Source organism: Leucoraja erinacea, chromosome 1 (assembly GCF_028641065.1).
Source record: "Leucoraja erinacea ecotype New England chromosome 1, Leri_hhj_1, whole genome shotgun sequence".
In the NCBI taxonomy this organism is placed as follows: Eukaryota; Metazoa; Chordata; class Chondrichthyes; order Rajiformes; family Rajidae; genus Leucoraja; species Leucoraja erinaceus.
The window spans coordinates 169036700-169063697 of record NC_073377.1 but is presented as its reverse complement, the minus strand read 5'-3'; the positions used below and the strand labels follow the sequence as shown (position 1 = coordinate 169063697).

Below are 26998 nucleotides of genomic sequence, written 5' to 3'. Positions count from 1 at the left end.
ATTAGTTAGTTGGGATTAGTTGCTAGGTTAAATTAATCTCATCTGTGTGCAAGCAATTCACATCCCTCCATTCCCTGTATATCCATGTGTCCATAGAACACTATTGAAATTTCCTCCGTCAACCCTGGCATTCTAGGCGCCCATCAATCTCTGTGTAAAAGACATGTCATGCACATCTCCTGTACTTTTTAACCCTCTCACCTTAAAGCCCACTAGCCTGACATTTTCATCCTATGAAAAATGTTCTAATGATCTACCCATTTACTCATGCGAACATTTATTTTTAACAAATTAAAATGTACATTTATAATAACTTTATGCTGCACCATCACCTTCATACCATAACCTTGCTTGGTGCAGTATCAGACCTGTTCCTCATCACGTCAACAACCACCCCTCACTATCAGGTTCAAGATTTCAAGTTCTCTGTGAAAATTACAATCTCATCAATGTCCAATCTTGTTGCATGTGCAATTATTCAACTTTTGTGCCATTTTGTTTAAATTGCCAATAACAATTGTAATCTTTATCTTTCATTTATTTTTGATAATGCTTGAATTATTTAAAAAATATTTTAATGTGCATGCCCCATGTAAACCTTGCCATTTACTTATTAATGGTAAAGCATTGCATAACAGTGAATGGAAAACCTTACTTACTCAATCCTGTGACAAATTCTTTGAAGTTTATTAAAGAGTCTCCATTCTCGTCTAGTAGTCGAAATAAGCGTCTTGCCAATATATCTGAATGTGCACCACATGACCAGGGAAAAAGTAGGACAAACAATCCCTTGAATTGTTCAAAGTCAATACGGTACTGTTCAAGATAAGGCAGACTTGGGTCATGGCGGTCTGTAGCATTACTATTTCCACCCCAGTAACAACTTGTCAGATGCTCAGCCTAAATGTGAACATTTTAAAAGAACATTATATTCACAATTTTCAAATGGTGAAAACAAAGATACGGTTTTATTGTATGACAAGCAATAGCAAATATTCATTAATTTCCAAAAATGAGGGCTATGTTTAAAAGTTAAATGTTTATGGATTTATACATGTTATATTTGTCATTAGTTTACAGAAAGACGACCAGCTCTAATAGTCAGAGCTTGCTCTATCAGCATTTAAAGGAACGGAAATAATTGAAGTTCCTAATGAACAAATTGAAAGCTAATTATCACTTTCTCCATTCACAGAACGTAATACTGAGAATTCTTACCAATCAGAATTCCAGGACAGAAAATGTTGCATAAAAAAGTTTAACCTCTCATTGTTAATATTCAAAATTGGTTTACGCTCACCTTTGGCTTGCAGCAGCATAGTAACCAATGCACTACAACTGATCTTCCCAATCTAAAACAAACATTTTAATCTTCAAGGTCACTGTCAAACATCTGTATAATTCTCTTCCAAAGAAGAATTGTTTAAACATTATCGAAGTGATATTTGTGGAAGTTTGTTCCAAACTTCAATACCGTGAGTGGATGAATTAATTCCAATCTTTCATCTCACTTATTAGCTTTGAAAATTGTGGAAGTTTCCTATTTACACTTGAGTATAAGAGTCAGGTCATGATGCAACTTTATAGGACTAGAGGCCACTTTTGCAGTATTGAGTGCAGTTCTGGTCATCCCATTACAGGAAGGATGTGGAGGCTTTGAAAGGGTGCAAATGAGGTTTACTTGAAAGATGCCTAGATTAGAAGGCATTAGCTGCAAGGAGATTAGGCCGACAGATTGTTTCAAGGTTAGTTTATTGTCACATGCACCAATTAAGGTACAGTAACATTTGAATTACCTATGGAGCTTCAGAGATTGAGTGGAGACTTGACAGAAGTATAGAATATTATAAGAGGCATAGATAGGGATGACAGTCACAACCTTTCTCTCAGGAAATGTGAAAAAAACTAGAGGCCATAGGTTTACAGTGAGCAGAGCAAAGTTTAATAAAAGATGTGCAGGGGAATTTTGTTTTAAAATATGGTGGTGGGTGCCTGGGGAAGCAGACAGGATAGTGACATTTAAGAGGGTTTTAGATATACACATGGATATAAGGGAATGGACACTGAATTACCAGGCTCAGGATTTAAAGATTGGGATAAATGAGATGTGCCATCTGAAATTCCTGCTTGGTTTCATTTCACCAGCTCACCTTGTTTGGGTTTGCAAGGCTAAACAAACTGACCAAGAATAAATTAGACCCTATTAGCAAGCCAGTGAACAATGGTTTGTCTATGAAAATCTGCATCATATCAGCAGGCTGGACCAAGTGTTACCCAAATAAACAAGTGAACAACATTCTGACAGACAGAAAAAACACACCCTTAGTTTTGCTGTCTGGAAACTAATCAGCTTACGATTTTAATGCCTCTGACCATTAGAAATATTCATAAACTAATTAAACAAATAATGCTATAAATTAAAAAAGTGACCATGTAAAAGCACTTAAACACTTAAAATATTACTTCAACGCAATTTAAAAAAATGTCATTTGCCACAATTTTACCTACCTTCCCTGAAGCTGTAAATCACTATAATAATAACAAATAATAATACATTTTATTTATGGGCGCCTTTCAAGAGTCTCAAGGACACCTTACAAAAATTTAGCAGGTAGAGGAAAAACATGTAAGGGGAATGTAATAAATAGTAGAGACATGACTAGTACACAAAGTAAGTACAGAATTCAATACAAAACACAGTATGAGGCAATTAATGCACAGATGAAAAGGGACGGCACGTGGGGCTAAGGATAGGCAGAGGTGAAGAGATGGGTCTTGAGGCGGGACTGGAAGATGGTGAGGGACACGGAATTGTGGATCAGTTGGGGGAGGGAGTTCCAGAGCCTGGGAGCTGCCCTGGAGAAGGCTCTGTCCCCAAAACTGCGGAGGTTGGACTTGTGGATGGAGAGAAGACCAGCTGATGTGGATCTGAATGACCGTGAGGGTCGGTAGGAGGAGAGGAGGTCAGTGAGATATGGGGGGGGGGGGGGAAAGATGGGGGAGGACTTTGTAGGGGAGGACCAGGATTTTGTAGGTGATCCGGTGGGAGATGGGAAGCCAGTGAAGTTGTTTGAGGACTGGAGTGATGTGATGCCAGGATTTGGTATGGGTGATGAGTCGGGCGGCTGCATTCTGGACCAGTTGGAGTTGGTTGATGTAGGTGGAGCTGATGCCAAGGAGAAGTGAGTTGCAATAGTCCAGTCGGGAGGAGATGAAGGCATGGATGAGTCTTTCAGCAGCGGGCGGTGTGAGAGAGGGTCTGAGTTTGGTGATGTTGCGGAGATGAAAGAAGGAGGTTTTAATGACATGGCGGATGTAAGGCTCAAGGGAGAGGGTGGAATCAAAGATCACGCCAAGGTTGCGGGCCTGGGGAGATGGGGAGACAGTGGTGCCGTCGATGGTGAGAGTGGGGTTATTGATTTTGTTGAGTGTGGCTTTGGAGCCTATGAGGAGGAATTCTGTCTTATCGCTGTTGAGTTTGGGCTCAGAGAATCTGCACCAAGTGTTTAGCCTGGCACAGAATCCAAAACTGATGCCTCAGCCAATTGTTGGAGAATCTCAGTAAATTTAGTTTAGAAATACCACATGGAAACAGGCCAAATGGCCCACCAAGTCCACACAGATTATCGATAACCCGTACACATTCCCTCTACTGCAAAGGCAATGTTACAGAGGCCAATTAATCCACAAACCCGCATGCCTTTGAGATTTGGGAGATAACTGGCATATCCGGAGAAATCCCAGTCACAGGGAGAACGTGCAAACTCCACACTGACAGTACCCAAGGTCAGGATCAAACCTGGGTCTCTGCCACTGTAAGGAAGAAGCTCGCCCAGCTGTGCCACCCTAATGTTAATGCCATTATATTCCATTGGAGTTCTATGACAGAATGTATTAACAGATCTGTCGATTGGAAACGGTCACCAAATTTGCAGCTTCAGCATCTGACTGCACCCATGGCAAAGATGAATTTGCCAACCTTCCATACAAAATAACCAACACCAATTTACTTGAACCACTGGTATTTACCAACTTGATTTGACCTTTCCCCCAAATAATTAGGAAAAGTAGCATAATATTATTAAACATAGAAAGATGGGGAAGAGAGAAATCTGAAGTTCTAAAAATTCTTCTTCTAAAATATATTAAAGTTTCTATTTTACAGCATATTACATTATTCCTGAAATGCTGAACCATATTTAGATACCATATCAAGAAAATGGTTTAATGTCCAAATTATACAATGGATGCAGAGTTAATAGTAAGATATAATAAATTGGACACATGCATCAACATTTTGCACATCAGATGATTGCACTGTATTCAAAAAGAATATTTCTCCTTCAAATAAAATAAATGTTGCAACTTTCAATAAATAACTTTATTACTTGGCACTTTATTTGCTTTAGCTGTTTAATCTAATATTTAACCATGTTTTTGTCCTATCCAAGCTTATAGATTCTACCAAACTTTGGCAACTGCCAACTGACATTCAGTAATATAGCTTGATATAGCAATATCTATAGATTGATCAGCCATGATCATATTGCTGGCTCAAAAGGCCGAATGGCCTACTCCTGCACCTATTGTCTATGTTTCTACAATTAAGTCTGGGGGAATAAAAAGCAAAACAAGTAAATAAATCTGCTGGAACTTTAAAAGGCTGGAAATCTAATCAGATTGATTAGTCGGACTGGATGTTACAATCCCTAAGGTTCTTCACCACAACTGACACCTGGTATTCTTGGGGATGACCACTGGGTGATTTTGCTACCAATCAGACACATCTTCAGTTGTGTACCTCAACGTCACTGGGTGTTTCGGCCTTTTATCACAAGACACCCACAGTCGAGGAAGACCCACCACAAGGTGATCAGACCTGGGTGTGTGTCTTATGGTTAGCCTCTAGATGGTCACGTGGCAGCCCAGGCAGCATCTTTTCTCTTCAGCCACAGCTAGGGACTGCTCCATTCTGCTTTTTTCCTTCCATCTTCCTCTCTACCGCCGACTGTGGCTGGTTGGGCCCAATGACTCGTGTCCGTTGTTGGGACAGTACTTGGTTGAGCTTGGCCTGGGGTGCTGATACCCTGTGGTGGTTAACCTGCCACTGGGCTTCACTCGACTGATTTGGCCTACCTCTTAGAAAGTAATGGTCAATGCGAGCCCCCTCACAAAGCTCTCTCAGGCACTTTTCTCTGCCCTGGTGGATCTTGACACCCTTCTCTGATGTTATCTTTTCCCAGCCACAGATGTAGCTTCGTAGCTCATGTCCTGCCGGTGCTGCTGCTCTGTTAATTGCTGTGCTAGTTGTCTTATTCATAATTACCAATTAAAAACTAAATAGAGGGAATCCAATTGTTCTTTCCTTATTTCCTGCTCAATGAAATTTAAATTAATTTGCAGCAAAGCAATAAAATTACATATTAAAATGTGGTTTCAATTATGCACTTTAACCCCCGCCCCAAAGTAACAACAGTGTACTTCCCAATATTAGAATTCATCAATCAGTTTCATTATCTCCTATTACTGTTGATTGAACAGCATTAGATTTTGTTTTACTTACTCTTTCCAAGTGCTTCACTGATGTATACTATTGAAATATTTCAGTCTAAGTTTTGACCTATGAAATGAACAATACTGTGAACTGGTGACTTGTGTGTGAACTGTTGCTTGCAGTTAGTAAAAGAAACATACAGTTTAAGTCATTGAACTATTTATGTAGAAAGTCCCTTTACTGGTTGAATTAAACAGATTTAATTTCCCTACATTTAGCCTAATTCAAAGTGTAATTATATATGCACAACAAAATCTGCAACATAGCGGATGTGTAGTTTCAAATTACACTTCCAGATAGATTGTGACCAACAGCCCAAAACGGAAAGCAGTTTGGCACTTTCATATTTTGTCTTTGATGGGACCAAATAAAATCTTCGCAAAGGTATTTTGAGAGCCTGTAGGTGCCACACCTTTGCATTTAAAGTTTTCAGACCCCTTCTCTTTTTCCACATTGTTACGTTACAGCCTTATTTTTAAATTGATTAAATTCATTTTTTTAATATCATCATTCTACCTACAATGCCCCAGAATGAAGAAGCAAAAACAGGTGTTTAGAAATTTATGCAAGGTAATTAAAAATAAATAACTGAAATATAACATTTACATAAGTATTCAGACCCTTTGCTATGACACTCAAAATTGAGCTTCAATGCATCCTGTTTCCATTGATTATCCTTGAGCTGTTTCTACAACTTGATTGGAGTCCACCAGTGATAAATTAAATTGATTGCACATGATTTGGAAAGGCACACACCTGTCTATATAAGATCCCACAGTTGACGGGGCATGTCAGAGCAAAAACCAAGCCCTGAAGACAAAGGAATTGTCCGTAGACCTCCAAGACAGGATTGTGCTGAAATACTGATCTGGAGAAGGGAATAAAACAATTTCTGCAGCATTGCAGGTCCCAAAGGGCACATTGGCCTCAGTCATTCTTAAATGGAAGAACTTTGGAACCACCAGGACACTTCATAGAGCTGGCCACCCGGCCAAACTGAGCAATCGGGGAGAAGGGCCTTGGTCAGGGAGATGACCAAGCCAGATGGTCACGCTGACAGAGCTCCAGAGTTCCTTTGTGGAGATGGGAGAACCTTCCAGAAGGACAACTATATCTGCAGCACTCCACCAATCAGACCTCTATGGTGGAGTGACCAGACAGAAGCATCTCCTCAGTAAAAGGCAATAACAGCCAGCTTAGAGTTGCCAAATGGCACCTAAAGAACTCTCAGATAATGAGAAACAAGATTCTCTGGTCTGATGAAATCAAGATTGAACTCTTTGGCCTGAATGCCAAGCGTCACATCTGGAAGAAACCAAGCACCGCTCATCATGGTGAAGCATGGTGGTGGCAGCATCATGCTATGGGGATGTTTTTCAGCGGCAGAAACTGGGAGACTAGTCAGGATCGAGGGAAAGATGAATGGAGCAAAGTACAGAGAGATCCTTGATGAAAACCTGCTCCAGAGGCGTTCAGGACCTCAGACTGGGGCGGCGGTACACATTCCACAGGACAACGACCCCAAGCACACAACCAAGGCGACGCAGGAGTGGCTTCGTGACAAGTCTGTGAATGTCCTTCAGTGGCCCAGCCAGAGCCCAGACTTGAGCCCAATTGAACATCTCTAGATACCTGAAAATAGTTGTGCATCGATGCCCCCTTTCCAACCTGTCAAGAGCTTGAGAGAATCTGCAGAGAAGAATGGGAGAAAATACCCAAATACAGGTGTGCCAAGCTTGTAGCGTCATACCCAAGAAGATTTAAGGCTGTAATCGCTGCCAAAGGTGCCTCAACAAAGTACTGAGTAAAGGGACTGAATACTTATGTAAATGTGATACTTCAGTTATTTCTTATTAATTACTTTGCAAAAATTTCTAAACACCTGTTTTAGCTTTTTTATTAAGGGCTATAGTATGGAGATTGATGATTAAATGAATTTAATCCATTTTAGAATAAGGCTGTAACATAACAAAATGTGGAAAAAGTGAAGGGGTCTGAATACTTTCTGAATGCACTGTATACCACAAAAGTAGCCGTAATTCTGAAAAGACACTATAATATATATTAAAAAAATACGCACACACACACACACACATTTGCATTTGAGATGCATTTCATTTGTATTTTAACCTCATACATACAATATCTTGATGGACACTTACTACTGAAATACTTCATGTACCAACTAAGCGAAGAAGATTACTCTCGTATATAACTTGCTTACCTTAAAAAGAACATAGAGTTCCTCCAATTCATCTATATTGAATGCAGTGTCTGTCACAATGGCTCGAACCTGAACATTAAAAGAAATTAAAGCTACTTCTAGATTGAAGTGTAAATATTGAGCAGAATTTGCAACCTTATGCAAAATTGTAAATGATATCACTGCACTTACAACGTTACGCTTTGTAGTATCTTCAAGTGTCTGAATAACTCGCAGTCTCTGCTTAAACCGCATCTGTTCGATCACATCTGCTCTAATACTGCCAAATTTCTGAAAAGATTAAATAAATATGCCTTAAATATGTTATAAATATATTGGACACCACTAATACAATAACCATTTTCAAATGGTTTATACAAACTTTACTGCATATCGTTTAAAAAAAGTTTTACAAATTTAACAAGTCACTGGTAAAGCCATTACTGGCTGCCCAGCCCTAACTGCCATTGAGGTCATAGTGATGGGACTGACTTCTCAAACTCCTACAACCCTTTTGGTGAAGATATTCCCATAATGCGAATGAGTAGGAAGTAGAATAATGGGAGATTTTGAAGAGTCAGAAGCCAGATATTCACAAAAAAACAACTAGGCTCTGAACTGATCTTGTAACCACACTGATGGAATAGTTGAACCAGTTAACTTTCTGGTAAATAAAATCCCCAAAGAACTTGAATGCAATATCAAGGCAAGGTGGTTAGACAAAATAGTCTTCCATATGATCACGCCTGGCACATTATTTGCCGACGTCAATCATGAATGTTGTATGGATCTTAGCTTATGTGGACACACTCTACAAATCACACAAACACGAAAAAAAACAATAGAAGGAGCAGGTCATTTGACCCAACAGTCAGTTGCACCATTAAATGTGATCCTGGCCAATCTGCCCCTTGCCTCAGTTCCTCTCATGCGCCAGTTCCCTGTGACTATGAATTCCAAATCTTTCCAAAATATATCTCCCTCTTCAACTATGTTCAACGATTTAGCCTTCACAACCTTCCTGAGAAATGTACCACCCTCTAGAAGAAATAATCCACCTCAGCTAAGGTGATCAAATGCATTTATTGTAACTATGCCCCCTCATTCAAAATGCTCCCACTTAAAGGAGCACCACACATCTACCATGTCATGCCCCTAGGAATGCTACTTTTCAATCACATCACATCTTATTCTTGTAAAGCCCAAAGAATATAGGCCCAATATCTTTAGCTGCTCATGATAGGACAATCTTCTCATTTCAGGAATTCATCCAGTGAATAGTATTTGGACTGTCTCCAATGGTAGTATGACTTCTATAAGATAAAGGGAACCAATACAATGTACTGTATTGATTGTTACCAGTTTAACTTCACCAATAACTGTACAAGTCTTCTCATTTCCAATCCAATCGCTCTTGCAATAAAGCCAGTTTTGCATTTGCGTAACCACTTGCAGCATCACCCTGCAAGCGTTTTGTGATTCATGCACCAGAACACCTAGATCACTCTGCACTTTATTTGAAATCTTGCTCCATTTATACAAGTTGATCTTTTGACCCTTTTTACCGAAGTGCATGACCTCACACTTTCCCATTATTGAATTCTATTTGTCAACATTTGCTTCTGTTTGTGGTGTTTTTGATGTTTCTTTATTTTACATGTCTTTTCCTACTATTTCGTTTGATTGTTATTTTTGGTGTGTATTAACTTTTTTGTCAATGATTAGTGATGTACAGCACTTTGTTGCAGCTATGTTTGTTTTTAAAGTGCTCTATAAATAAAATTATTATTATTATTATTATTATTATTAACATTATGCCCATTCATAACCTATCCATATGCTGTTGCATAGTCCAAATATCATAATGGCAACCACTAATTTTGTACACAAAAATGCTGGATAAACTCAGAGGGTGAGGCAGCATCAATGGAGAGAAGGAATAGGCGACGTTTCAGGTCGAGACCATACTTCAGACTTGATATCAGCACTTTTACTCTCGAAGTCTTTAATATGAACTGTGATAATTGAGGGTCAGGAACGGATCCCTGGAGAACTCCACTATTTCCATGATTTTACCATGAAAAAGACACATGTTCTTGCTCTTTGCCACCTAACTGATGAGCCGTCTTCAATCTGTACGAAGATCCTTGGCCCAATACTACAAGTTCTTTAGCTTGTGCACTAGATTGTGCACTACAGCAGTCTCTCCGTTGCCGAACCATGGAGGAACATCATTTAGCGGCTGTCACTCACTCAAACGTACCTCGTGACAATGCATAATTATTTCAAATTGTTTGCTATGTCGCTCTTCCAGGGAGATGCTAAATGCATTTCATTGTCTCTGTACTGTACACTGACAATGACAATTAAAATTGAATCTGAATCTGAGATTGGAGCAGTAGCAAATGGAATATCATGTAATCAAAAAGTACATGCATAAACATCACATAATCAGTACCCAGTATGCAATCATGTACTTTACAAGATGTATAATTACAAGGACAAGAAAATGATTGAAGCATATGATGATCGATAATAGAAGTTGGGAGGTCATGTTGCAGTTGTACAAGATGTTGGTGAGGCCACATTTAAAGTATTGTTTCCAGTTTTTGGGAAACCACAATATAGGAAACATGTTGTCAAGCTGGAAAGGATGCAGAAAAGATTTACGAGTATGTTCCCAGGACTTGAGGGCCTGAGCTATAAGGAGAGGTTGAGCAGGCTAGGACTCTTATTAATTGGAGCTCAGGAGGATGAGAGGGCGATCTTATAGAGGTGTACAAAATCATGAGAAGAATAGATTGGGTAGGCACACAGAGTCTCACCTACTTTCCCCAGAGTAGGGGAAATTGAGAACCAAAGAACATGGGTTTAAAGTGAGGGGGGAAAGATTTAATAGGAACCCAAGGGGAACTTTTTCACACAACAGTGGCGGGTGTATGGAACGAGCTGCCGGAAGAGGTAGTTGAGGCAGATACTATCGCAACATTTAAGAAACATTTAGACGGATTCATGGATAGGACAGGTTTAGAAGGATATGGGCCAAACACAGGCTGGTGGGACTAGTGTAGATGTGTCATGTTGGTAAGTGAGGCCAAAGGGCTTGTTTCCACGTTGTAAGACTCTAAGACTGTTTCCAAGAAACTCCTGTCAAAGATGACCTGGGATAAAATTAATTTCAGCTCACTCAATTTGATTTTCTTAGAAATTGGATTTGTAAGTGCATTTCTACAGTGAGAAATCAAAAACAACATATCCTGCATATATGTGTAAACAAATTTGACATTTGCTTCCAGAACTTCTAAATGGAATATGGTAATAGTGTTCCAAAAATAAATCTGCATGGAGATTTCAGATGTGGTAGGTTAGAATTTAAGTGCCATTTAATGGACTTGTCTCATAATGCTTGCTCAGCAAGAAAACACAATACTCCTTAACCCGGTTCAACATAAAATCAGTGGAAAAGGTACAGAGTAAAACTGCAGATTTTGGTTTAAACCGAAGGTAGACACAATGTGCTGGAGTAACTCAGTGGGACAGGCAGCATCTCTGCAGAGAAGGAATGGGTGACATTTTGGGTCGAGACCGTTCTTTAGACCAAATACAAACTGAAAGGTACAGAGTAGATGCAGGATAGGTAGATGGGTGGACAGGCAAAATAGTGAGCAAGTCAAGCAAAATCTGTGGAGAGAGAAGAGTTAATAGTTCCGGATAATGATCTTCCATGAGAACATTCTAATAAATGACAGGCTTGTCAGTTCTGGGCATGTTAATCAACCGAGTATTGGTCAGAATACCACCGATAATGTAATTTCAACTATATCAGAATATTTTGATGGATGGTCTTTGATCTGAAATGTTAAATCTGTTTCTCTTTACAGTTACCGCCTGACTGGATACAGAATGAACTTCATGGTAGGAAGCAAAGGGTGCTGGTGCAAGTTTGTTTTTCGGATTGGAGAACTATGACTAGTGCTGTGCCTTGGGGATTGATTCTGGGTCCACTGCTGTTTGTCATGTCTTGAATGTTTTTTTATGGGAATATTCCAAGGCACAATAAGCAAGTTTAAAGATAATACCAAAGTAGGCAGTATCGTAGACAGTGAAGATGGTTATCAGAAACTTCAGAACGATCTTGATCAGCTGGGCAGAGGAATGCCAAATTCAGTTAAGAGTGAGGTGTTACATTTTGGGAAGTCTATACAGTGAACTTTAGGTGATGGAGAGTTTTATAGCGCGCAGGGATCTAGGAGTACAAATACATAGTTCAATGAGAGTAGCGTTAAATAGGATGGTGAAGACAGCTTTTGGCACATTGGCTTTTATCATGCAGGAAATTAGTATATGTTGGGATGTTATGTTACAGTTGTACAAGACATTGGTGAAGCCACACTTGGAGTAGGTTTAATTTTGGTCCTCTATTTTAGGAGAGATGACATTAAACTGGAAAGAGTGCAGAGCAGATTTACGAGGAATTTGCCAGTACTGAACTATATGATGGGCAGGCTAGGACTTTGTTCCTTTAAGTGCAGAAGGCTGTAGTGTAATTTTAGAGATGTGTACAAAATCATGAGGGGGAGATAGGGTCCCCCTTTTCTTTTTCCCAGGTTAGAGAAATCAAAAACTCGAGAGCATAGATTTAAGACGAGAGGGAAATGATTTAATAGAACCCAAGGGAAAAGCTTTCACACAGAGGGTGGTCAGTATTTGGAACTAACTTCCAGAGGAAGTTGTGGTAAATACAACATTTAAACAGGTACATGGATAGGAAAGGACCAGAGGGGTATGGGCCAAATGCAAACAAACAAAAACAGGCTTAGATTAGATGGAGCATTTTGGTTAGTATAGATGATTTAGACCGAAGGGCCCATTTCTGATTTTATAAAATTGTCATTTTTATCCAGTATGTAGTTTTCATTGGAAGAATTTCCGATAACTCTCTTTCCAGTATACTTATTCACAGGATCACCAGTTCCGGGTCTGTTAGTCAACTCAACAATCCTCCAGAATGCCATATAGCTTTAGTAATTCACACTTTGCTTTTGTGCATTCCTGGTGCATGGATACAAGATGCCAATACACAGAGTCTCCAGATTACCACAGGATTCTGTTTCTGAGAAATGTTTGTAACTCAAACTACTTTCAAGACAGAACTCCCAACGTGGCCTCATCTACATGGAGACCAAATGCAATCTAGGCAACCAGAATTTAATGCGAGGTGGAAGTCAGTAGGATCATAGAAAGAGACAAGAGAAAAAGGAAAGGAAAAAGGAGAAATTGAATTTTCTCTCCCCAACTGCTCCACACAAATCTAATGAGACAAACTGTGGTCAATGCTTAACCTGTACATCACAGAATGCACTTCAAGCAGGAGGCTGGGGGTGAATAATGGGTTTAAAGGTCCTACAGCATGTAGTAATGCGGTTGTGCAGTGAAGGGTCCGGGTGTCATTAGATTCCATGGCCCAAGTGACATAGCTTAGGAGAGGTATTGTGCTATAACATTTAGTTTTATTTAAAATGCCAGTTCAAATATTTTTCTTATCTCCCTGTACGATTAATTAACTAGCAATATTAACTGCACCTAATTGACTAGTGTTATTTTAAACATTTGCTTTTCAAATGTTTATTTTTTCCTGACAAGTCATTCTTTCCTCAACTGAACATGGACTTTATGTAGTTACAGATAGACAGCATTTACAGATATCCTCAGCCACAGTAGACACGGTTAAATATTTTGGAATTCATATGGGCACTCACATCATATGAACCCCTTATTAGTTTGAAGATATCAACTTCGGGGTAGGGATCTCCATCATCACTGAGAAGAGAATGAAGATGAGGGATGGGTGGTAATGTACTGTCCTTGTTTGTCACACTGTCCAAGTACCTAGTGAACAAAAACAAAGGGTTTATGCTATGAAATTTTCCTCATTCACCAATCACAACTAAAGAGACACTTTCAATTTTACAATAATTGATCATCAGACCATGAAGGATGATAGTTCCCCAATACCCAACATTCAATACCATTGTTTTAATGTACAAACAACTTTGTGAGCATACATATTATATATATATACCAGTGATAAAAAAATGCATCACTAATGTATCAATCCATTAAGAGTGAGTGTTAATTAAAAAAAGATATAAACACTGCTTAATGAAGTTTGTTATTGCAACTATTAAGATTTGCGTGGTTGCAAATCATTTCTCGTGCGGGGACGAGTCACTTTACTCATCCAACTTTATCACATAAATTCTTAAAATAAACTGATATTCAAAATGAACTCACTTTCCAAGTATAGTCATTGCCTCTCCATCATCTTTACAGTTCAAAAGCTTTTCAATATTAGCATCCAATACAGCAAGAGCGAGTTGGAAGATGACTTTGATTCCCTCAAAGAAGAAGCAGTCCACAACAACAACAGCACTTTCAAACGGCATCACACTGAGGAACAGCGTGAGGAACCATGACAGCGAAATGGTGGAGATAACCCCCAAATACTGCATGCAGTCATAAAGTTGTGGTACATAATCCCTGGAAAGCTCCTCAAACACACCTTGATCCACTAATGCACCTACACAGAAAGGTAGGAAAATAAATGTTGTTAAAGCTTCCGAATAAACTGCTTGGAGTTCATATAGCTAAGTGTCATATTTTAAATACAATACATTCCAGATGTGCTTTCCCATTTGCCATACATCTTCAAATCTGGTCCATTACCTATCAAGGCTGTGACTGGGATAGCACATGAATATATCATTATGGGACAAGCTAGATTGGTCATTCCATTTGTTACCTTTGTATGCAAGGAAAAAAACAAACAAGAAACTGAAAGTAATTCTTCATTACTCCTCTCAAACACTCATTTTTAATGATTTTGGTAAAAGATCTTGGGCATCCAATAGCAGGCTGGAAAGGCAATCCCAGTCAGCACATGGGAAGCAAAAGAAAGGTAATTTTGAACATAACTTTTTAAATATTAAGTAAAGATTGGATTGCATAACATTAACTTAAAAGTGAAATAATCGAAGAATTACAGTATAAGTAAACCAAATTTATAGCTGGTCAGGTTATTTCTTTGCTCAGTAGTAATTATAACATGTGTAATTAGAAGTCACTTCGAGTAATAATACTTTTGAGGATATATTAGTTTGCCAGCAGCTAAATTCACATAGATTCTAATACGGCAGAAAAGCTTCAAATGGTGTCATCCTCAGAGGCATACCGAATCACTAATAGTAACTCTAGGAAGAACACTTTTACTATGCACTGATGGAAATTTCCAAGTTGGCAAAGTTTTTTTAGAAATGCCAACAAAAACAAAATTACTGAGAAAAGTTATATAAAAGTTCCTCAGCCGTGAATACTAGCACATAGAAGCAGAAACCACAATACAGCAGAGCTTTTATTGCTCACATCTTTTGCCACCCGAGCAAGACTGATGAAAAAGTTGTATATTCAGTACTCTTGGAACACGCCTAATATTACAAGTAATTGCAATAACTATAACATCAAATAATCTGTGGCAACATTTCAGCAGAACTGATTAAGCCCCTTTCATGAACTCAGTGAAGATGAAGCCATTGAATTACATTCCCATGCTAAACCTAGGTTTTTATGGGACCACATTTGGCTATGATACGAAGTATAAAATTATAAACTTTTGGGTATGAATTTTTTCAAAGTTGAAACAATTGAACTTATTTCAATTTCAATCAGTTCAAATAAGACTCAATGTCTTCTTAATTCCTCAATTTGAGCAAGGCCGCACAGCCAGAAGGCTTCCCGACGGGCCATGGCTCTGGACTGGGAACACGGCCGGAGGCTTTTATCGAGGCGCCAAGGTCTCTATGCCTTCCGGATCGCCGGGTAGAAGCCTGGGTGGGGGCCTCGCGGGTCAGACAAAGGAGCCGGGCCTCGCGGATTGGAGATCGGGTCGGTGGAGCAGCCGACGGAGCCCACGGTTGGGGGCCCAGGTCTGCACCATGGAGGTGTGAGGTCGGCAGCAGTGATGCGGCAGCAGCGGTGAAGCCTTGCGACGATGGAGCCACGGTGGGGGTGAAGCTTCGCAGTGGCGGCGATGCCTCGCATGTCGACCCATGGTCGATGAGAGCGTGGAGGACCACTGTGAATGAGGTGGGGGGGAAGAGAAGAATGGACAATTGGGCGAGCGAGGGGGGGAGGGGGGGAAAACAAAGGACAATAGGGGATCGGCGTGGGGGAACCGCTGTGTGGGGGGGGGGGAAGAAAGAACAAAAGGAGGAGCCGGCGTGCTTTGTTACTTTGTCAGCACCATAGGTGGCTGCTATATGTATACATTTGGGTACGCAGCAAAGAATCTCACTGTACCTAGTCATGTGTGACAATAAAGTATTCCATTAAAAAAAAAAAATAAAAAAAATTGTATTCTTACCAACCACTCGAGTGTTATAGTAGTCTGGCAACATTCGCTCACAGAGTGCAACCAGCAACCAGAAAGCTTCCTCCTCTTTTGCATATAGTAGCAACACTGAAGTGACAATGTTCATGGCCTGCACGCATAGACGTTATTCAGTAATAAATTGTACAATCAAAAACACAAGTTTGCTCAGAATATTTTTGGAAATTAAATTAAAGTTTACCAGTAACAAAGACAGAATTTTACAAAGTAGCCAATTTATTCTACAAAATCATTTTAGCACTGATTTTTCCCTATTCCTTCATGATTTTTATTCCAAATAGTTGTGCATACAAAATATTTCCAAATATCTGTCCCCAAAATGAAAATATTAAACATTTGCCTGTTGCTCATAAAATCATTGATTTGGGCAACATAATTATTTTGACTTTCTTGAGAAGGTATTTAAGAACCAGAGCTGTGAGCAAATTAATAGCAATGATTTTGTTAATGATTTTGCAAGTTTAAACACTACAATAATATTTACCTGGCAATATCCAATGTTAGGATTTCGGAATGCATAGGCAGTGAGTACTCTTCGTAAAGCACCAATTCCCATTTCATTCTGAAATGCTGGATGCTCAGGAAGGGAGCGGTGTAAATCCCGTTCTATTTCTTCTGTAGCTAGGTTATATTTTCCAATGGATTTCTCTACCAAATCAGAGTAATATCCAGGATGGGTGGCCATCTCATTAATAGCACCTGAAACAAAGTAAATTATATTCAATGGATATTCCATACTTTTCACCTGAATGCTGTTAACCAAATCTCTACTCCTGTTTTTTTTTAAGAATTATAGGAATAGTGGAGAAGCAAGAAAGGACAGGCAAAAGAATTCAAGACTCTGGATATTCCCAATTTGGAAAATTAAACTTAATTTTATAATTGACTCAAGGAAAAAATGGCAATTGCTAGTTTACCCGACATTAAAGCTGCTACTACACGTTTGGGGATGTGTGTTTGTTTTCATCCTAGGCAATAATTGGACATTTCCAGTTTTCAAAAATTTACGCAAGTAGTAATGATGATAACCTGACACCTAAAATCATCCATTCCTGCTTAACTAATGGATGATTTTAGGTGTCATATGGAGTTTTAACTAATATGGGTTTTTCACTCCTGCCCTCATATACCAGTGCATGCCGTTAATCAACAAATATGATTGGTTAGTAGTTTACATTCAATATCTGCAATTTGGGTACATTCTTAAAGCAAAATGGATGGTTGAACATTACAGAATATAATTACAGTTCAGTTGTGGTTTTTAGTAAAGACAACAAATAATTGAGGGGTGTTTATCATTGCTAATGGCTAAAATATTCAAACCTTGTATATAAGCAATACATAATTAAAAGTACACAAAATGAGTAACAGTTTGAAAAGAATGCAAAAATTCAGTAGCAATGAACTAAACTAGAGTGATATACAATGATAGCAAGCTTGGTGCTTTAAAACACCATAGACCAAGTATCTATCTTTACAAACCTGAGAACAATAGCCAAAGTTCCCCTCTCATGCTTTCTGGAATGCCTTTCAATACAAGCCCCTGTGTCTTCTCTGTGCGATACATGCACACTCCACGCCCAAATTCAGCAAAATGAATTTTCCAAGACTGTTCCTTCATTAGTTCCTTTGCCTAATTATTGACAAAAACAATAATCAGCAACATTCAAAATTCTGGATGGTACCAAGTGTAAAAGAAAATGTTTCTAAAATATAATCAATTTCAATATATAAAGCCACAAGCTAGCACTGAATATTTTTTGTAGTATTTTGGAAATAAAGTTTGATGTGAAGTTAGCTGCATGACTGACCAGTCTTTAGATTCACTTAATTGCATTTATTCATCAGTCACAGCTTTCTGTAATAATCTAATCTTCACTGGTTAAAATATCATATTAATTATGCCATGGGAAATATAACAAAATGTTTACATATTTGGCAGCAACTAACGTTTGGTGTAATTTCACTTCTCCTAACACACCAAGGGTCAAAGCAAAGCCCTGCCCACAAAAGTGTTAATTCATGGTTTCCATAACGGTAATGTTCTTTTGACATGCTATTAGCCAATGTATTTCAAGCCTGCATCACAACACACAATGCAACTGAATCATGCCCTTACATGAGCATGTTTTTATGGAGCAGAGTGCGGTTATTTTTAATTTGTAAACAGACTGTTTTGAAAAAAGAAAACTTTGTTAGTGTGTAATTTTTGGACGGGAATGGAGAGACCAAGTACATGTCTCAAACAACTCTCACCAACTTCAAAATATATATGCCATAGAAATCATTTTATCAGGATGCATCACAGTATAGTTTGGGTACAGCTCTAAGACCGCAATAAAGTGCAGAAAATTGTGGACGCAGCCAAGGCCATCACGCAAACTAACCTCCCTTCTATTGACTGTATCTACACTTCACACTGCTTCAACAAGACAACCAGCATAATCAAGGAAGAGTCTCACACCAGACACTCCTCCTCCTCTCTCCTATCAGGTAAGAGGTACAGAAGTTTGGAAACGCACATCTCCAGATTCAGGGAGCTTCTTCCCTTCTGTTATCAGGCAACTGAACTATCCTACCACCAACTAGAGAGCAGTTCTGACCTACCATCCACCACATTGGAGACCCTCGGACTATCCTTAATCGGATTTTACGTTGCACTATCGTTATTCCCTTTATCCTGTACCTACACAGACAATAGGTGCAGGAGTAGGCCATTCGGCCCTTCGAGCCTGCACCGCCATTCAATATGATCATGCCTGATCATCCAACTCAGTATCCTATTCCTGCCTTCTCTCCATACCTCCTGATCCCTTTAGCCACTAGGGCCACATCGAACTCCCTCTTAAATATAGCCAATGAACTGGCCTCAACTACCTTCTGTGGCAGAGAATTCCACAGACTCACCACTCTCTGTGTGAATTTTTTTTTTCTCATCACGGTCCTAAAAGACTTCCCCATTATCCTTAAGCACTCCGGGATGCAGCCTATCTGGCCCTGGGGATTTATCGGCCCTGGGGATTTATCGACTTCTTCTCTGCCTGTTGTACCATGATGCTTACTTTCAGTGACTGATGTACTAGGACCCCCAGATCTCGTTGTACTTCTCCTTTTCCTAACCTGGCAACATTCAGATAATAATCTGCCTTACCGTTCTTGCCACCAAAGTGGATAATCTCACATTTATCCACATTATACTGCATCTGCCATGCATCTGCCCACTCACCTAACCTGTCCGTCACCCTGCATCCTCCTCACACTTTAGATGGCTTGATTGTAATCTTTCCACTGACTGGTTCGCATGCAACAAAAATGCTTTTCACTGTGTCTCGGTATCTGTGACAATAAACTAAATTAATTGGCTAGGCGCTAAAAGTAATGAGCAAAATTTTCATTCACAAAAATATATAAACCTCATAAACCGGATCTTGCTTTGCATGTAGCAATTCTAGGAGTTGAAATTTACTATTTATTTACATCATTATGGACTGGAAGTTCAACAAGTTAACAGGTTAAAAGTTCAACAGGTTAACATTCGCAAAATGCAAATCATCTCAAAACAGTATTGCAACTACAGAGACTTCAGTAAACATCATATACCACTTTGGGATTGAATTCTTCAGGTGATTTACGACGGTACATTGTCATTAGTGTCTGTGTGGCTATTGGAACACTATTCCCATTGAGACTGAGCTGCCGTTCTCCATCTGTATCCGAGGTGGAACTGAGACTCCTCTGGGGGCTACATGAAACAACACTGCTTTGCCTTGAAAATACCTGTAAGACAAATCGTTAGAATGCAGTAGTGAATCGTGTTCTTCACATAAGATCTTGTCGCTTCCAGTAAGTACAGACAATCATAATACAGTATTAAAGAATCTTTTGAACACGTGTGTTATAAAGTTTCACTACAAATAAAATATCTCAGCAGATTGGCAATAGTTATGTGCATTTAAGGAATGATGTTTTGGCCTTCATGTTTCAACTTCCATTATCATGATTTAAGAGGTACTCATCTAATTTGTCTAAGTACACCAATAATAATTGCATTAGGTGCAGCATTTTAGAAGGAACTTGCAGTGAACATTACACATCCAACAAAATTAGTGATTTAATTTGGGCTTGAAATATAAAATGCAATCTGAATTTCTCTTTCAGGTGCCAAGAAGTATTTACTATCCCATGGAAAGAATATTCCAATCAAGATCAGTTTAATAATTTACAGCTATCTAGAATTAAAATTTGATTAATCTCATTAAACCTTCAGTCATTGAAGAGACTTGCATCTTAAACTAGGTTTGAACAAAGTAAACTCTACTAGCTCACTGAATAAACAAGCCAATACATATTAAATGTACATATCAGTGCTGGTTGATTTGCCAATTTTTCAGTTTAAAATAAATTCTCTCAGAAGCTTCATGAAACAAGCCTAATTATATTCTTTATCCCATTCTCAACTTTGCAAAAGTTCCAAATATTATTTGAGTTTGTATCATGTGCGGCTTTTTAAGATTGCATTATCTAAAGGGACAAGAAAATATACTTTTAATTGAATGCTTTGTCCAATGGGCACAGCCTACTGCCTAGAGCTGTTGCCTACAGATCCAGCCTGCCGGCTATCATCTGGTCCAGATGCAGAGGATCAGTCTCACTATTGCTCTACATATTCCTGGCGAGTAGCAAGGTCTCTAGATGGCTTGGTCTCACGTAGCACTGTGTTGGGGTCTATGCTCTGGAGTGCACCTGACAGGCTTGAGAGAGTGGAACTTTGGCTTTCATTAAGCATAAAGTGAATTTCCATTTTTCACCCCTTAAACTATCACAAGTAAAATTAATCTTTTCCCCCCCTAAGTTAGTCAGTTTCACCATGTAGAATCTTACAGCAGTGTTTATACATAGTTGCCCCCCCCCCCCCCATTTCAGGGCACCATGATGTTTGGGACACAGCAATGTCATGTAAATGAAAGTAGTCACGTTTAGTATTGTGTTACATATCCTTTGCATGCAATGACTGCTTGAAGTCTGCGATTCATGGACATCACCAGTTGCTGGGTGTCTTCTCTAGTGATGCTCTACCAGCCCTGTATTACAGCCTCTTTAGATTATGCTTGTTTTGGGGGCCTAGTCTTCTTCAGTTTTCTCTTCAGCGTATAAAAGGCATGCTCAGTTGGGTTCAGATCGGGTGATTGACTTGGCCACTCAAGAATTTACAATTTTTTAGCTTTGAAAAACTCTTTGTTGCTTTAGCAGTATGTTTGGGATCATTGTCTTGTTGTAGAATGAACCGCTGGCCAATGGGTTTTGAGGCATTTGTTTGAACTTGAGCAGATAGGATGTGTCTATACACTTCAGAATTCATTATGCTTCTACCATCAGCAGTTGTATCATCGATGAAGATTATTGAGCCAGTACCTTCAGCAGCCATACATGGCCAGGCCATAACACCCCCACCACTGTGTTTCACAGATGAGGTGGCATGCTTTGGATCTTGGGCAGTTCCTTCTCTCCTCCACACTTTGCTCTTGCCATCACTCTGATACAAGTTAATCTTCATCTCATCTGTCCACAAGACCTTTTTCCAGAACTGTGGTTGCTCTTTTAAGTACTTCTTGGCAAACTGTAACCTGGCCATCCTATTTTTGTGGTTAACCAGTGGTTTGCATCTTGCAGTGCAGCCTTTGTATTTTTGTTCATGAAGTCTTCTGTGGGCAGTGGTCATTGACAAATCCACACCTGAAGTGCTTTTCTGATCCGTCAGACAGATGTTTGGGTTTTTTTTTTCTTTATTAGAGAATTCTTCTGTCATCAGCTGTGGGGGTCTTTCTTGGCCTGCCAGTCCCTTTGCGATTAGTAAGACAACCAGTGCTCTCTTTCTTCTTAATGATGTTCCAAACATTTGATTTTGGCAAGCCCAAGGTTTGGCTAATGTCTCCCCAACAGTTTTATTCTTGTTTCTCAGTCTCATAATGGCTTATTTAACTTTCATTAGCACAACTTTGGTCCTTATGTTGATGAACAGCAATAAAAGTTTCCAAAGGTGATGGAAAGACTGGAGGAAAGACTAGGCGCTGAGAGCTCTCTTATACCTGCATTAAGGAGGCAATTAAACACACCTGAGCAATTACAAACGCCTGTGAACCCATGTGTCCCAAACATTATGGTGCCCTGAAATGGGGGGGGGACTATATATAAACACAGCTGTAATTTCTACATGGTGAAACCAATATGTTTAAAAAATGCCTTTAATAAAATCTAACAAAGATGCACTTTAACCACATGCAATTTTTTTAATTACAAATCTCAAATTGTGAATTAAGGAGACAAATAAATAAATGATGGGTCTTTGTCCCAAACATCATGGAGGGCATTGTATATACAAAAAAACAGAAATAACTAAAATCAAACTATGCCTTCACCTTTGTCACCTATCAGGAGCTCCAGATTTAGCTAGCAAGATTCATTCCAAACAAATTTTAAATGTTTTCACACAGATTTTAGACTGCAGTTACTCACTAGTTTTCAAAACCTTGATAGCAAGGATTTCATAAAAGTAGCTACATTTCTGTTCACAAGACATCTGAAGTTTTGAGTTCGGAAGGTTTTGAAATAACATATTGTCCAAGGACTAATTTCAAAAAATCCTTCCTTTAAAATAAACTTCAAATATTATTCTGCCTCTTTAACCATTTGAGAAAGCAAGAAATTCTATTTTGTCTGAGTTTCTTCGACGAGCTTCAGAAATCATTCCACATACCTCATCAGAACTGAGACTGCCTATCATTTCTTTGTCAGAATACATTTTTGGCGTTGTTTGCTGCAGAAAGTCAGAAATTCTTTGCACCAGGAAGTCTCGATCTTTGAGATTAGCAAAAAAGAAAGTCATCCTGTTCTTTGTGCTGATCGATAATGGACTTGGAAGCACACTTGAGCTGTCTGCTTTTTCCACAATTGTCACCTGAGTGAAACAAAATCATCCTTCAAGGTACAGTTTGGTTTGCATCACTTGCAAATGACTAGCAGAAACAAACACCCACAACTACAGTACATTGAGAAAGTATTCAGACCCTTTCACTTTTTCCACATTTTGTTACATTACAGCCTTATTCTAAAATTGGTTACAGTCATTTCTTTTTATCATCAATCTACGCACAATACCTCATAATATAAAAGCGAAAACAGGTGTTTAGTAATTATTGCAAAATAAATAACTGAAATATCACATTTACGTAAGTATTCAGACCCTTTGCTGTGACTCCCAAAATTGAGCTTTGGTGCATCGTGTTTCCATTGATTATCCTTGAGATGTTTCTACAACTTGATAGGAGTCTACAAGTGGCAAATTAAATTGATTGTACATGATTTGGAAAGGCACACACCTGTCTATATAAGGTCCCACAGTTGACAGTGCATGTCAGAGCAAAAAAAAAGCCATGAAGACGAAGGAGTTGTCTGTAGACCTCCGAGGCAGGATTGTGTTGAGACACAGATCGGGGGAAGGGTATAAAACATTTTTTGGAGCATTGCAGGTCCCGAAGAGCACAGTGGCCTCCGTCATTCATAAATATAACTTTGAAACCACCAGGTCTCTTAAGAGAGCCTGGCCAAACTGAGCAATCGGGGGAGAGGGGCCTTAGGATAGAGACTTACTAACATATTCAGGGAGGTGACCAAGAATCCGATGGTCACTCTGACAGAGCTCCAGAGTTCCTCTGTGGAGATGGGAGAAACTTCCAGAAGGACAACTATATCTGCAGCACTCCACCAATCAGGCCTTTATTGTAGAGTGGCCAGACAGAAGCCACTCCTCAGTTAAATGCACATGACAGCCCGCTTGGAGTTTGCAAAAGGCACCTAAACAAGATTCCCTGGCCTGATGAAACCAAGATTGAACTCTTTGGCCTGAATGCCAAGTGTCACGTCTGGAGGAAAACAGGCACCGCTCATCACCTGGCCAATACCATATCTACGGTGAAGCATGGTGGTGGCAGCATCATGTTGTAGGGATGTTTTTCAGCGGTAGGAACTGGGAGACCAGTCAGGATCGAGGTAAAGATGAACGGAGCAAAGTATAGAGAGATCCTTGATGAAAACCTCCAGAGCGTTCAGGACCTCGGACTGGGGCAGACGTTCACCTTCCAAAAGGACAACAACCTAAAGCTCTCGTCCGAGACAACGCAGGGGTGGCTTTGTGACAAGTCTGTGAATGTCCGTAAGTGGCCCGGCCAGAGCCCGGACTTGAACCCGATCGAACATCTCTGGAGGGACCTGAAAATAGCAGTGCATCAACACTCCCCATCCAACCCGAGAGAGCTTGAGAGGATCTGCAGAGAAGAATGGGATAAATTACCCAAATACAGGTGTGCCAAGCTTGTAGCGTGATACCCAAGAAGACTTGAGGTTGTAATCAGTGCCAAAGGTGCCTCAATAAAGTATTGAGTAAAGGGTCTGAATACTTATGTAAATGTGATATTTCATTTATTTATGTTAAATTATTTTGTAAAAATTTCTAAACACCTGTTTTCACTTTTTTATTGTGGGTTATTGTGTGTAGATTGCTGATTAAAAAAATGAATTTAATCCATTTTAGAATATGGCTGTAACGTAACAAAATGTGCAAAAAGTGAAGGGGTCTGAATACTTTCTGAATGCACTGTATATCTAACATTAATCAAATGTGCTTTTCCTGAGCAAGCTAGTAAGACTACAAATTCTTGTTTTGATTGGTCCAAATTCAGAGTTCCCGTTTCAGATCTCTTGCTACTCAAATTTTTATTGTGCCATTGTATTTTTATAAAAAAAACGAAATATTCAATTACATAGTTATTCCCCATGCGTATAGTCCAGGAAATTATAGTCTACTTCATGGCATGATTTTCTGCTGAAGGACTGTAAATTAACATTAAAATGAAAACAATGGTTGGCGAACAGGTCCGAGCCATAACCAATTGCTTGCCTGGTTTACAACTTCACAAATGTAACAAGTACAAAATACCCCAACCAAATACAAGCATTAGTTAAAATTTTCGATCATAGGATAAATATTAACATCTTTAGCTCATACACACCTCTCTTAGAGGAATAATAAGACTGCACAGGTTATCTTCTTTACTGGTGAAGCAGATATAATTATTAGACACAAACATCTGACCCACAACATGCATTTTACTGAATGGTGTCCAGAGGGTGCAGTCTGTGTGACCATCCAGACGTTCATCTTTAGGAAGCCGGAATAATGCCCTGTATCGCTCACTTTTTGCCCGGGCATCGAGATCCCTTCAATTAAAAAAATAAATTACAGATTCATTAATAATAGTCAATTTTATAATTAACTAGACTAAGTGCAGGGTCTGCCCCCCCCCCCCCCCCCCCCCCCCCCAACGCATGGTTTCGGGGGGGGGGGGGGGGGGGCGTCACTTACACTAACAGACAATCGGGCCCCTGTGACGTCGTCCCCTGTGACGGGGAGAGAGGAGATGGAAGAAGGGGGGGGGGGGGGGGGGGGGGGGGGGGGGGGGGGTGGTGTGGTGGGTGTGCCGGGCGAGTGGGCTCCAAAATGCGGAGAGGCAGAAGCGGCTTCTGACTCTCCGGAAACCCACAGCTGAAATGAGCGGGCAGGGGATGGGAGGAGACACGTTCAGCGTGTGAGCTCACCTCTGGATCTGCAGAACAAAGATCCTATAGCGGAGCACAGCTGTAGGGTCTATGCTGCAGAACATTCTCGTTCTTTCTGCGCCTTTTGAAGAACGGGGGGGGGGGGGGGGGGGGAGGTGCGTGGAGTAACGTGCCTTGAGGAAAACTGCGCATGCGCGTTGACAGCAGCTGCATTAATCCACAGCGGCGGGGGGGGGGGGGGGGGGGGGGGGGGGGACACAGATGGGCCTTGATTGGTGGGCATGTGGGCATTGCGACGTCAGCAGTGATTTTTTTTTTAAAGTGAGTTTTATTCAAAATCTGGGGAAATAATTGAGCAAATTTAGAGAGGAGTGGATTTCTGAAACACGTTAAATCCCTACCGAAATATGTAAAAATCTCCACGTTTCTGCATCTGGTTTTCGAGGAGATACGTTTCAAAGGCAAAATGACACCCACCCACAGAGTTTTAAAAGTAGATAGATAGATAGATAGATAGATAGATAGATAGATAGATAGATAGATAGATAGAAACTTTTAAATTAAATTTGCAAATCACTAACCGTTTTGAAAACAGAAACCTTTTGAGGAGACTTTGTCTTTAGTCTTGGAAGTGATCGATCTTCCTCAAAGCCTTCATTGTCAAGAAGCTGCCTCATTGCAATGTTGGCTAGTTGCTCCATTAGTTTAAATGTTTCACCAATATTGAGGAAGACGGAAAAAATATGTTCACTACATCTTGTGCTCACTTTGATCATTTCAGGAAATAGCAGTGTAGCATTCTTCTCTAGCTGAATAATGTCCGCCCATCGGATCACCAACTTGGCTAGAAGGTGAAAAACTCAGATTGTTTTCTTTGTTCCAAATCACTGCCACAGGGAGAAGTTAAAACAAATTCTATTTCCTAAACTCCTTCACAGTACAATGAACTGGAGGAATATAATTCATTAATAAATTATATTCAAGGAAATAGAACACATTTATAGTTTGTTACATTTCCAAAAACACAAAAGCAAACACAAAGTGCCAAAATTCATTTTCTGGAGTCACTCGTGTTGACTGCAAATAAAAGCACCTGCATGACCTTCACAAAAATTTGGATTCTTTGCAGTTAATAAAACAGAATTTTGGAAATGGAGTATGCAGTTCCACAATTAACTACATT

General features: G+C 39.6%; 1 protein-coding gene across 1 annotated transcript in view; it reads right to left on the bottom strand.

The window, feature by feature from the left end:
• The window catches only part of tbc1d9 (TBC1 domain family, member 9 (with GRAM domain)), a 47966-nt gene that overhangs the window by 5302 nt on the left and 15666 nt on the right, over positions 1-26998 (bottom strand). The window contains exons 5-16 of the mRNA XM_055647841.1: positions 26401-26659; positions 25269-25479; positions 22958-23158; positions 19804-19980; positions 17686-17836; positions 16688-16902; positions 16177-16294; positions 14052-14337; positions 13517-13646; positions 7950-8048; positions 7779-7847; positions 660-900 (exon numbers count right to left, since the gene is read on the bottom strand). Coding sequence (XP_055503816.1) covers positions 660-900; positions 7779-7847; positions 7950-8048; positions 13517-13646; positions 14052-14337; positions 16177-16294; positions 16688-16902; positions 17686-17836; positions 19804-19980; positions 22958-23158; positions 25269-25479; positions 26401-26659 — 2157 coding nt within the window. The remainder of the gene's footprint in view (positions 1-659; positions 901-7778; positions 7848-7949; positions 8049-13516; positions 13647-14051; positions 14338-16176; positions 16295-16687; positions 16903-17685; positions 17837-19803; positions 19981-22957; positions 23159-25268; positions 25480-26400; positions 26660-26998) is intronic.